Here is a 13,395-nt window from a genome sequence, read left to right on the forward strand (position 1 = left end):
GGGTATTGTACGAGCTTACTTGCTATACCTCGCTATTCTCGCGCACGCTACACCATCACTGCACATTTATTCGAAACTAAACAAGTAATTTGATCGAGATTAGGTGTGAAAACCGCAAACCCTCGATTAAATTGCTCATTTGATCTGCTTTTATCTATAAAACACAAGAATTCGCGTTGAACCAGGAGTGAAATCAGTACTTTAACGCAAATTTTCGTCTCAATTTTCTTATCAAAACAGGAACAAAGCTGTCAAGCTAGGGGTGAAACCCAAACCTTGATGACTTATTCCGCTCAATTTTGTTTTACAAAACTCTCACCAAAGTCTCGACGGACTCTAACGACTTGAATTCGCACTTCGGCTGGAAGGATGCATGCCATTCGCCCATGTTAAAGGCAAGAGCACAATCCCGAAGGCCAAAGCGTGCGCTAAGGGCCTTGTGAATAGTCGAATCGCTTTGGGTTGTCAATGTCTATCAGCCTAAGACAATCTATACTCGATCTTGATCTCGCATTATTCGCCGATTTTTATGTGTTTCGATTCTGAGCCGCAAACTGCCGACTCTGATATTTGCTGATTTTTATGTGTTTTATGTGTGGATTTGCTGTTTATATGCTTCGATTTCAGTGATTTATTCGCCTTTCGCTTCTCGCTTCAATCGACACACAGACTACACTACACATCTATCTCGAACCGATGATCGCTTATGGCATACTATACGCTATGTAATCGCAATTGCTATTTTCGAACGCTCACGTGACTTTGAATAATTGGTTTCGGTATTATGACTGCCTCTGTGTGCTTCTAGGAGAACTATGTGTTTATATGTGCTTCTGTGATTCAGTGCCTTACGTGCTTATGTGCTTCTGTGCTTATGTGAATCTGTGATTATGTGCTTATGTGTTACGTGATTATACGTGTTCCTGAGCTTTAGTAGTACTAGACGTGTGAGGTGAGAATCGACTCTTCTATGTCTGAGATCCAAGACAATGTCTGTTGCAGACAATGTCGACTGGACCATCATCTGGACCTCGTCACCCACGAATCACTCGCCAAGAACAGAGAGACAAACGCCTTGCTGCTCTCGTCGCTAAGCAAGTAGCAAAGGTTGTTCCTCAGATCGTGAGTGAATATTATGAGAATGTAAGGAAATCATCTAACGAGTCCAGAATCGAAGCTCCTAAAGCTGCTCCTAAGAGTGCTTTCAGCTTCAAGCAGTTCAAAGCTTGTGGTCCCAAGGAATTTACTGGCGAAGATGGCCCAACAGCTATGTTTCAATGGGTTGATTCTGTCGAAGTCACTCTGCGCCAGAGTGGATGTCCTGAAAATCTCCGTACCCTAAACACTACCGGCGTCTTCCAGTCCCACGCACTAGACTGGTGGACGGCCGAAAGAAACAAACACGGAAACGATGCAGCCAATGAGCTGACATGGGAAGAGCTCAAGGCCATTATGATGGACGAATTCTGCCCTCCCCATGAACGCCAAAAGCTGGAGGACGAGTTCTGGCATATCAAGCAGAAGGATGGAGATAACGCAGCTCTGACTGCTCGCTTTAAGCAGCTTAGTATCATTTGTCCCGATCAAGTCAAGACGACCAACATCACGATCAAGAAGTATATCTGAGCTCTGCCAGACTGTGTTGCAGATTTTGTGCAAGCCGCAAAGCCAGTGACGATCGAAGAAACATACTTGCTTGCCACCGAAATCAACGACAAGCGAGTAAAAGCTGGTTTTTGGGATAAGCCTTCAAAGAACCTGTATCAAGCTACCACCGCCGCACCAACCGCTAACACCACCGCTGCTCCTAAGTCTTCTAAGTCCTCTTGTCGTAAGAGGAAGAACAACAACAGCAGCTCCAGCAACAAGAACTGTGCCATCACTACCGCCGCTCCTCTTCAAGCAGTTCTAGCTCCGCAACCCCAACAGCAACACCGCCAAGCTGCTCCAGTGGCCTATGCACCTCCTGCTAAACGTGCATACATCGGTCCCCACCCAGCCTGCCCGACATGCGCCTACCATCACCCGGTGGGTATTGCCTGCAGATATTGCATTCACTGCAATATGTACGGCCACTTCACCGCCAACTGTCGAACTAGCCCCCGCAACACCGTAGCTCCCGCTCCTGCTCAACAAGCTCTCCTCACCGCTCCTCAAGGCCAACAAGCGGCTCAGGCGCCCGCGATCAACGCCAGAGTCTGCTTTGCGTGTGGTGATCCCAACCACTTCGCAAACATGTGCCCGAACAGGGTTGTGAAACAAGAGCCTTAGCAGCAGCAGCAGCCTCAACAGCAACAGCAACAAGCCGTCCGCGCCAGAACTTTCAACATCAACGTGCTCCAGACCCAGGCTGACAACAACGTGGTCAATGGTACGTTCCTTGTGAATGGTATCTATGCATCGTGTTTATTTGATACTGGAGCCGATAATTGTTTTGTGTCGATCGAATTCGAAAAGCTCCTTAATCGAAAGCACTCCCATCTCCCCTCAACGTTCGATGTCGAAGTTGCCACCGGAAGAACCGTAGTCGTAAATTCCGTTATCCGTGATTGTACTCTCGAGCTCAACAACCACGTTTTCCCTATTGACCTTATTCCAATGCAGCTCGGAAGTTTTGACGTCATAGTAGGCATGGACTTTCTTCGGCAAAACCATGCTGAAGTTGTATGCTTCGACAAGATGATTCGATTCTCGCTCGCGAATGGTGATTTATTATGTGTTTATGGTGAAACTGCTTCAAAGAATCTCAAGCTTATGACATGTGTCCAAGCTAGCAAGTATCTCCGCAAGGAATACAGAGCTTTCTTGGCTAACATCGTAGTAGCGGAGGAGGAAAAGAAAGGGAAGACAAAAATGAGTGACGTCCCCGTGGTGTGTGAATTTCCTAATGTGTTCCCTGAAGATCTCCCAAGCTTACCACCGAGTCGTGATATCGACTTTCGTATCGACCTTATTCCTGGAGCCAACCCTGTTGCTAAAGCGCCTTATCGCCTCGCTCCCTCCGAAATGCGTGAACTCTCAAGCCAACTCCAAGAACTACTTGATAAAGGCTTCATTCGCTCGAGCACCTCTCCATGGGGTGCGCCAGTCCTTTTCATCACAGTGGTGAGTGTGTATCGCGAACTGCCATGGGCAGTCAACCCGCAGTCATCGGTATCGATAGGTTCATGTCGATAACTAACATGCCTCCTTTTACACTGTGTACGTGCTGGTTATGCGTAACGATTTCGAACTCTACTATGCTATATTAAACTTGTATGCTCACCTTTACACTATGTGTATTGACTTTTACTTTAACGTATGTGACAGGTGCTTAGGATGCTTATTTGCTTTCTTTGTTGTGAAATCGAGGCTAGGAAAGACCTAGGTCAACAATAAACAATTGTCTGTAATAAGAATCTGATTTGTCAGAGCAGAACAATTTGACTATATCTTTTCTGTAATAATTGTATTATCTTATATGACATGGTATGGGACATGTTGCTTTAAATATTTGGTAAATATAGTTGTTATGGAAACTTCTGGACAATCTGTTTCGCTCAGTGCCGCGCCTCGATGATTCCGCCATTGGTTGGGGTGTGACAAAATGTCGTATTTTAGTGTTGCGGAAAATCTATTTTTGTTACCGTTTTGGCGCGGATCGGACACTTTAAGTTTAGGTGCATTTTCCAGAAAGTTTAAGTATTTTAACATTTGGTGCCCCTTAATTAAGGGTTTTTATGATCAGAACGTTTCATGCCATTCGTTGCTTGTTCGGAAAGTTTTCAGAACTAGCTGGCATGAATAGTGTGTTCCGATGAATAGTGTTTTCAGCATTTCGCCAACATATTTGGACATAGTTTATGGTTTTCTCGCGACGCGGCGAATGTATTAATATCGTTTAGCATATGAAACCATGTCCTATGATTGCTAGACTTTACGTGACCCAAACACACATTGACTAAATCCTAATGAACGCAGTTAAATGTATAATCAAGTCATTAAGTTGTACGGAATTACCATTATTTTTGCCGGTTGTCACAATCCATGCTTAAACTTGTTAGATCTAAGCTTCTAACAAGCTTTCACATGATGGACCTAAACATAAACACAAGATTCAACATTCACAACTTCATAACATACATTAAACAACTTCAAAACAACTCATTTTCACTTATTAGATTATGTTAGATCTTCATGTTACCATCTTTTAAAGTTTAAGTTCTTTGATGGTGTGACTTGTACATAAGCTTAATATGAAGTAAAATAGAGATTATGGTGCTTACTACTAGCTCTAGTGGCTAGGGAAGTGGCAAGAACAAGAAGGAGATGAAGAATGATGAAGATGAGTGGTTAAAAGCTCCACAAGGTGGTCCTTTTTACTTCCTTTGCTCCAAACCTTCTTAGATCATCCTTGTGCACCTTTGTATAACCTTAGATTGCTTGATTGATGAGTGAAAATATTGGATGTATGGTGAGGTGGTGGTGGCCATAAGGTGTAGAGAGGGAGGAGAGAAAGATGTAGTTTGAAAATGAAGAAGATGATAATGTTTTCTCAACTAATGGTCCCTTATTATAACCTTCCAACAAGTGTTTAACCAAAGGTTTACATGTCCAATATCTTGCCCACATTATGAATATTATAACGGGAAAGGGAGTGGGGGCCACATGGGGCCGGTTATGGCATGGGGGGTGGTAGAATGTAAAAATTTGGAAGTTAAAGGTTATAAATGTAAGTTAGGGGGTTTAAGATGAAGTTATGTGTGTTTATGCGTTTCTATGATTTTTAAGGTGTTTTATCACCATAACTAGCTTTAAATCATAAAAATGCTTCTAGTCTATTTTTGGTGTTTTGGGTAGTGTCTAGTTAATCGTTTGGTTATCGGTTCGTTAACGTGCTAAATAGTGCATTTGTACAAGGTATGAAGTACATTTTGTGATAGTTTTCATTCCCAACACTTTACAAGTTATTCTGGACACTAAAACATTAATTCGCATGTTATTTTGCTGTTTTATTGCTGAATTTTGCTGATTTCTGCAGAAATTTGCATTTGAAGTGCGTTTCGGGCAGTTTTTAGTGCTTATTTCCGGAAAGTGTTTATGTTAATCATTGTTCCCACACTTGGGTTTTAATGTATTTTTTATGCTAGACCTACATCTAGGCCCTAAATCTATCGTTTAACTGTTTGCTGAAGCTATGCTCTCACAGCTTGTCTTACCGGTGAGTTTACTAGTCGTTCTGATGCAACGCTTAATGTAATGCACAATGCGATATTTGAAGTATAAAACATGCATGAATTCATATGCAAAGCAAGTAAGCATGTAATGTTGGCGTTTAATCACACAATGGCAGGAAATAAATAATTATTAAAATAGTACGAAAATTACCGGTTTTGTGCCAGTTGTCACAAAAATCATTCCAAAAGCGGTTACTTTTACAAAAAAAAGTGGCGGTTAGTGTGCTCGGACACAATAGTATAATAATAACAATTGTCACTAAACTTAATATCATCACAAGGAACAACAATCGTCACTAAAGCTTAATATTCAGTTAGTCGCTAATCAAAAGGTGCGCATAATAAAAACGTACGCAACAAAAACATAGTGTGAAAATTGATTTGGACTTGGTGATACTGATATATAATATGTGGGTTCATATTTTAGAGATTATTAATTCAATCATTGTTGTAATTTAGGGGTTAATGAACTATGAGCACATAATTTACCAACGGATTACCTTCATTCCCCTGATATTTTAGGGGGAAAGTTTCTAAAAGTTCTGGTTTAAATTACGCAATATATATCGCTAACAATGTAATCCGTTATAAAATTTACACAATGTAATGCCTTATAAAATTTTGCATAAACGGTTTCCACTTGCATAACACTATCTATGTTTTGATAAGATTTCCGTTCAATATCAAATTGCTTAAATAATTGTTTTTTTGTTCTATACCTTGATTAACCAACCGTCTAAACTTAGGTAATGGTGTTATCGGAATAGATACAAGTATTCATTTTAACGTTTTCGAGCGACTTTACGTTGAAAACGGAGTTGTATTCAGATTTGGTTTCTTATATTGTATGCTACAACGATTGTAGGTAAAGTACTAGTACCGTGATGAGTCAAACCGATTCTGACCAAACAACATCGGTACCAATGTTAATATTATTGAAACCGTCAGCGATATTTTTATGGTTTTTGATAGATGTAAAACATGTGTATATATCTCTTCGGTTGCTACATCGAACGATACCGAATCGATATCATAAGGAAACGAACCGATCCCTATCGAATTCAGGCCGCGTCGCAAGAGAATTTTTACTAGTTTCTAATAAAAACAAGAACGATTATATGAAATAAACTTTTACATTGCTTGGAATATATAACAATTAAACATTATCACACCATTTTCCTTATTTCGCATAACTCTAAAGTTCTCTAAACTTTCTTGCTCACTATCTAAAACAAACCTACCCAAACTGAAAGATTAAAGAACACTTCGGCAATATTGTCATCTTATTTGGCAAGAAACTTTCACAATTTTATAGTGACATATAACTTTCTTAAAAAAAATATGAAAATATATAAACATTGCCAAAGGCCAAAAAGTACCATATATATGATATAGCAAAATTTAAACAGACAATTAGCATATGATAACAATAAAAAAAAAAAGAAATTCATAAAATAAGTAAAGTTAGATGAAAATTGCTAAAAATGAAATTCGTAAAATAGGTAGAGTTAACTTGCGGAATTTTCTCGTGTGTTGCAGCGGAATTCAGTATGTTCAATTTGTTACGATATCTCTACGGTACCGATATCTTTTGCGAATACAACCATGTTTTCAACGAAATTTTCAGCAAACTTTAGAAACAAAATTATCTAGTGGAAGTTTTATGATATCAACGAGGAAGAAGAAACTCTGGATCATCTTATGATATCATGTTACGTGGCGTCCATCGTGTGGCAAAGAATATCAACCTGGTGTCGCATACCGCCAGTTTTCGCGTTCTCTCTATCTGATATCATTAACATGCACCGTTATGTCGAAGGTTCGGAGGTCAAAAGCCAAGCAGTCCATGCTGTGTTAATGCTAGCTTGCTGGCTCATCTGGAAATCCAGGAATGAAGTGATCTTTCGATCTAAAAGTGTTGTTGTTAAGAACATTTTAGACGAGCTACGCTCGGTTGGTTTCTTATGGGTTAAAAATCGTTCAAATGTTGTGAATCTAGAGTGGGACAAGTGGTTAGATTTCAGTTTCTGTATGTAAATGTTGTAATTGGTTGTTTGGCTTCGGTCTGTTTTGGTTGTTAATAAAGGTTGCCCTTCAGAAAAAAAAAATCTAGTGGAAGTTTTAAACTATTTAATCACTTTAATATATCCTATTAACTAGTGGAATTTTCCGGTACGTTATGAGAATTCAATCACTATCAGTTTGGTTGCTTATGGTATCAATACAGTACCGACTACGATATAAGAAAATAATCTTCTGTCAGTTGCGGCTGTTAGAAACTCATTGCTTGAAAGAGTTTCAACAAGCTGTGTACGACGAAGAATGCTTTTTAAAACAGAAATCGAAGGTAGATTGGTTGTGTGCGGGTGACTCGAATACGAAGTTTTTTCATAATACTGTGAAAGCAAAGAACGCTAGAACAAAAATTCATAGTGTTGTAGATATTTCGGGTACGAGATATGATGGTGACACGGTTGCAGATGCTATGGTGCTGCACTATACTAACTTTTTGGGTAACGAAACTCAGGTGGAAGAAGCGAATTTAGATAATTTGTTCCCTAAAGTCCTTAGTAATGAGATGGCTGAGCTTATGATTCGTCCTGTTTCTCGAGAGGAGGTCAAAACAGCCATGTTCAGTATTGGAGATGACAAAGCGCCAGGGCCTGATGGATATAATTCGGTTTTTTTCAAAAAAGCGTGGGATATTGTCGGTAAAGAAGTGACGGATGCGGTTCTGCAATTCTTTGAAAATGGTAAAATTCTGAATCAGATTAACCATACTGTCCTTGCTTTATTGCCTAAAAAAGATGTTCCTGATTCGGTTTTGGATTATAGACCGATTTCTTGCTGCAATGTTTTGTACAAATGTATTAGCAAAGTTATTTCGGAAAGATTGAAAGGCAGCTTGGGTTATCTTGTCAGCATCAACCAATCGGCTTTTGTGCCCGGCCGAAGGATTTCGGATAATATTCTTCTCACCCAGGAGCTCATGCACAATTATCATCTTAATAGGGGGCAGCCTAGATGTGCTTTTAAAATTGATATTCAGAAAGCCTATGATACTGTCAATTGGAGGTTTTTAGAAGGTATTCTGGTTGGGTTCGGATTCCACGCCAAGATGGTCAAGTGGATCATGACATGTGTAACCACAGTGTCGTACTCTCTGAGTATCAATGGGAATTTGCATGGTTTTTTCAAAGGTAAACGTGGGCTAAGGCAAGGAGATCCGTTATCCCCCTATTTGTTTACTTTGGTCATGGAGGTTTTATCGTTGTTGCTTCGTCGAGCAGCTGTCGGTCCGTTTAAGTTTCATGCTCATTGTGCCAAAGATAAAATAATTAATGTCTCTTTTGCGGATGATTTATTTATTTTTGTTCATGGCGATGTGGTCTCGGTCAAGAAAATCAAAGACGCGATGGAGAGGTTCACTAAGATGTCTGGTCTCGTCCCTAGTCCTGCTAAGAGTACAGTTTTCTTTTGCAATGTCTCTCATTCGGTAAAGCAAGCAATTCTCAATATTATGCCTTTTCAAGAAGGTACGCTTCCGGTGCGGTATTTGGGGGTTCCTCTTATATCTTCGAGACTTGTGTATAATGATTGCAAGGTTCTTATTGAGCGTATGGAGAAAAAGATCGTTAATTGGGTTTCTAAGTGGTTGTCATTTGCCGGGCGGCTTCAGCTCATTAATTCAGTCCTTTCTTCCATGCACATCTACTGGGCTTCGGTTTTTATTATGCCTGCTCGAGTTATTAGTGATCTAGAAAAGAAGATTCGTAGATTTCTTTGGAACGCAGGATCGGAAGGCAGAATTCGTGCTAAAGTAGCGTGGAAACATGTGTGTTTGCCTAAACAGGAAGGAGGTTTGGGTATTAAGAGCATTGCTGATGTAAACAAAGCCTTAATGGCTAAACACATTTGGAGTATTCTTACCAAAAGGGATTCTATTTGGGTGAAATGGATTCACGACTACAAGATTAGAGGAAGGAATTTCTGGGAGGTGCCATGTAGAGGGAGTATGAGTTGGGGGTGGCGTAAATTGTTATCCATCCGAAACATCATTCGGCCTCATGTTTGGTCGGTCATCAAGAGCGGTTCTCAAACGAATATTTGGAGTGACATGTGGTGTGCGAGTAGTCCGCTTATTTCATTTATCTCGCCTAGAAACATAGCAAATGCTGGGTTTTCGCTAAATTCAACAGTTGCGGATATGATTGATCAGGATGGTAACTGGAGATGGCCTCAAGCTTGGCTTGATCTGTTTCCGGTATTAATCACTATACCGGTTCCGACAACTGAGCCTAATGGTGACGATTCTCTAGTATGGAAAGATGTGGAAGGTAAGATTCAAGACTTTCAATCGGCTAGTGTTTGGGATTCGATCCGGCATCGGGAAGGGCAGGTGATATGGGCTGATATGGTTTGGTATACGCAATGTATTCCTAGGCATTCTTTTCACTTATGGTTGGCTTTTAGGAACAAGCTCAAAACACAGGATAGACTGTCTATTTGGGAAGCGGGTAGTCATACCAACTGGAATTTAATGTGTTGTCCGCTGTGTAACCATGATAGAGATACTCGGGATCATCTGTTTTTCCAATGTTCTTTTGCGGCGAAGACGTGGAACGATGTTAAGAAGCTGGTTAATTTGAGCAATGTTAATGATTCATGGTCGTCGGTCGTCTCTTGGGTGGAGCTACATGCTAAGTCTAGGAGTGCCGATCATATTGTGTGCAAACTTTTGATTGCTGCTTCGGCTTATTATATATGGCAAGAGCGGAATAACAGGCTTTTCAAGAACAACAAAAGAACGGCTGAACAAGTGGCGGAGGTTATTAAGTCTTCGGTTCGGCTGAAGCTCATGGGGTTCAGGTTTCGGCTTGCTTCGGTTAAGCGAAGGATTTTCAAAACATGGAAGATTGAAGATAATGGAGCGGACCCGGGCTAGAGTCTTAATTTTTTTTGTTTTTTTTCGGTTGGGTCTGGTAGTTTGTGTTATGTGCGTTTAGAATGGTTTTGTTTTGGTTGTGGTTTGTGTTTTCCTAGGCTTGGCATGTCAAGTCTAGTTGGTGTGTTACACTGACACGCCTTTGTACTGATTGGTTTATTTATAAAATTTACCGGGGTAACCCTTTACCCAAAAAAAGAAAATAATCTTCTGTGTATACAATGTGACACCCCAGGAAAATCAGTGAACAATACAGTTTACCTAGCTTCCTCAGTGAGTGCATACCAAATTTCGGGACGAAATTTCCAATTAGTTGGGGATAATGTGACAACTCGAACTTTAGACCTATTTTTGTGTAACGCTTATGAACATGACACGACTACATGAACTTGATTGATTTAGCGAATAATTATTGAATGTTATGTGACATGTATGTTTTAATGAACGTTTCGTTATTGAGTGCATGATGTAACGTATGTATGTATGTATTAAACCGATCGCACAACATCACACATCCACTCGACCGCACAAGGCCATTGGGCCATATCACTTGTAAACGGACTCAAGGGCAGCCCGAGCTAAGGGGCCGGCCCATCCCTTGTTTACGTTCAAACACCTTAGGGACTTGGTTACTTCCTCATTTGTTACAAAACATATTCACACCAAAAACCCTAGCTTCTCTCTCTCTCCTTCTCGCTCAAACTCGTGGCAGCCGGACTTGATTCCTCGAAGACTCTCTCGTTCGTTATTCGGATTACCTACTTCAAACTGGTTAGTGTGTGATGATGTTTACGTTAATAGATGATGCCTTGATTATACATGATTACATGATTAATCAATTGTCTTGCAATATGTTGTTTGGATGTTGTTATGAATCGGATTATTTAGATGATGATGTTAGATTGTATGTTTGCTAATCGACTGATGTGTGTGTTCATATATGGATGATATGCTCAATTGTTAAGTTAACGTGTATGCTAGTAATCGGACCGAATCATGCGAGTTGTTAAGATATTGGGATGTTGTTTATGTTTTGATTAACTTAGGGTTCATGTAAGGTTGATACTTGATTTCCCTGTTTGATCTTTATGTTACTAAGTGGTTGGTTGAAATCGTGTTAATTGATAATTGCCAAAAATATGGAAACTTTGAATGAATGTAACTGATATGCTTAAATCATGGGAATTGGTTAATGCATCGCACAAGACTTCTTGGTTGAACAAGAAGTCCAGTCGCACAACGAGCCCACACGTACAAGCTGGCCCGATCGCACATGCCACTCGGTCGCACAAGGGGTGTTAAACGCACAAGATACCCTGAATCGCACAAGTTAGCGGATCCGTTTAACTGTTGGGCCGGTGGACATGTTGGTTTGGGCTGGTCGGTCGCACAAGCCTATCCAATCGCACAAGGACACATTTATTTGCTAACTGTTTTACTATTGGGCCTTAAGCCCAATCCGAGTCGCACAACTCGTCCGGGTCGCACAAGAACGGTTGTTTAATTATTTTGAGCCGCACAAGTTGACTGTTTCGTTACTTGGGCCGTGCATGTATCATTTGGTTGTTTGGGCCGTGTCACACCCCCAAAATCCACCTGCGGAGTATCACCGCTTGGAGGCGTGACATGACCAGGATCCTAACCACCAATCATATTGAACATGTAATATAGTTAAGTATAGCGGAAGCATTTTAAGTAACCCAAACAATAGCATGCATGATTTATCATAAGTGTTGAAATATCATTCACGACCCTTTGCCCACAACGACCTGCTCCTCCCTGTGCAAGCTCCATAATGTACCTAAGGTCCTGCAAGGCATGCAGCAAATAATCAACAAACTAGTTGAGCGAGTTCACAGAAAGTAAGTTCAGTAATGGAGTAGTATAGCAAGCATTGCGTTCGTTTATCTAATCATGCATCGTACTAGTTCGTTCATTGTTCATGTATAGTATTGGTTCGTATCGCGGGCCATTTCGGCATGTATGCGAAGATTGGGGAAAGTTCTCAAGTATTCTAGACTATGTATATTTGTATCGCGGCCACCCTGGCATGTGTGCGAAGTTTTAGTATCTATAGTTCGCGGCCTTTCCAAGGCATGTGTGCGAAGATCAGTCATAATATCGCGGCCAACCCCTGGCGTGTATGCGAAGATCAGTTCAATTGGTATACTAGTCTAGCCGTATCTTATCATTCACCACCCTCACCCTGAGGACTCATATCATTATGTTCTGTTAACTAAGTATGTACGTATAGTTTATTCAATCCCATTCCCACCCTGGGAACCCCATGCCTTGGCTGTGTGAACTCACCTTGGGTTGCTCGGCAGATACACAAAGAGTACAGGTAGCAAGTAACTGATCAACCACGTCCTATCATGGTTTATTATGCAAGTCAGGTTCGTATATAGCACGTATAGTCATGGCAAACACGTATGCACGTAAGCAGATAAGAACATAGCATTAACATTCGTGTGTGATCCAATGTCTAAGCCCAAACTATACCCGGCCCAAACTATAAGAGTCCAACATAAAGGTCTCGGCCCAGTCATTCTACGCAGTCCAATAGCAGATATGAAAACAGTCCAATTATCCGGCCCAATTAGCTGGGCTCGTGTCAGTGTGTAAGTCCAATCATGTGCACGTGCATGGTCTCGACTCGCAACAGAGATTACGAGTCGCAACCGGGATCTCGAGTCACCTCAGGAGATTACGAGTCGCAACAGTAGGTTGCGAGTCGCAATGGCTGGTCTCGGCTCATCATGGTCCGGTTACGAGTCGCAACGGGACTCGCAACCATGGTTCCGGCTAATGCTGTTGTGGTCTCGAGTCGAGACTATGGTTTCGAGTCGCAATCCCATGTAACAGTTTCCATAATTCTTAGTAACAACCCTCCGTAATATCAGCAAACAATTAGGCAATTCCAATAGCAAATCAATTCAGCCATTATCATCAGTTTCGTATTATCATCAACATGTTCATACCATTATGACTATCAAGAACCATCATCAAAAATAATTAACAGTTACAACCGTAGCACCCTAGTGATCATATAGTAATCATGCCGACATCATCATGAACTCATTCAGTAACAATAATTTATATGCTAGCAAGAACCACTATGCGATATAATATTCTGTTCACAAAATCACTAACAACAATCATGTTTAATCTTCTTATTCATACCACACAAATATCATGCAAGAAACATCATCAAACATGAATTCATATAACATC

General features: G+C 40.8%; 1 protein-coding gene across 1 annotated transcript; it reads left to right on the top strand.

Annotated features, from left to right (window-relative positions):
- Positions 1-1,005: 1,005 nt before the first annotated feature.
- LOC110928144 lies at positions 1,006-10,161 on the top strand. Its single transcript, XM_022171323.1, has 3 exons — positions 1,006-1,312; positions 1,649-2,112; positions 7,480-10,161. The coding sequence occupies exons 1-3, from the start codon at positions 1,006-1,008 to the stop codon at positions 10,159-10,161; spliced, it is 3,453 nt and encodes a 1,150-aa protein (XP_022027015.1).
- The last annotated feature ends 3,234 nt before the right edge of the window (positions 10,162-13,395 follow it).

This window comes from Helianthus annuus, chromosome 14 (genome assembly GCF_002127325.2).
Source record: "Helianthus annuus cultivar XRQ/B chromosome 14, HanXRQr2.0-SUNRISE, whole genome shotgun sequence".
NCBI lineage: Eukaryota > Viridiplantae > Streptophyta > Magnoliopsida > Asterales > Asteraceae > Helianthus > Helianthus annuus.

Bases quoted from the DNA above. Each gene is read 5' to 3' on its own strand.
- LOC110928144 (XM_022171323.1), top strand. From the start codon at position 1,006: ATGTCGACTGGACCATCATCTGGACCTCGTCACCCACGAATCACTCGC. The intron at 1,313-1,648 runs GTGGATGTCCTG...ACTGTGTTGCAG, and splicing joins CGAAGTCACTCTGCGCCAGA to ATTTTGTGCAAGCCGCAAAG. The intron at 2,113-7,479 runs GTAGCTCCCGCT...ATCTTCTGTCAG, and splicing joins GAACTAGCCCCCGCAACACC to TTGCGGCTGTTAGAAACTCA.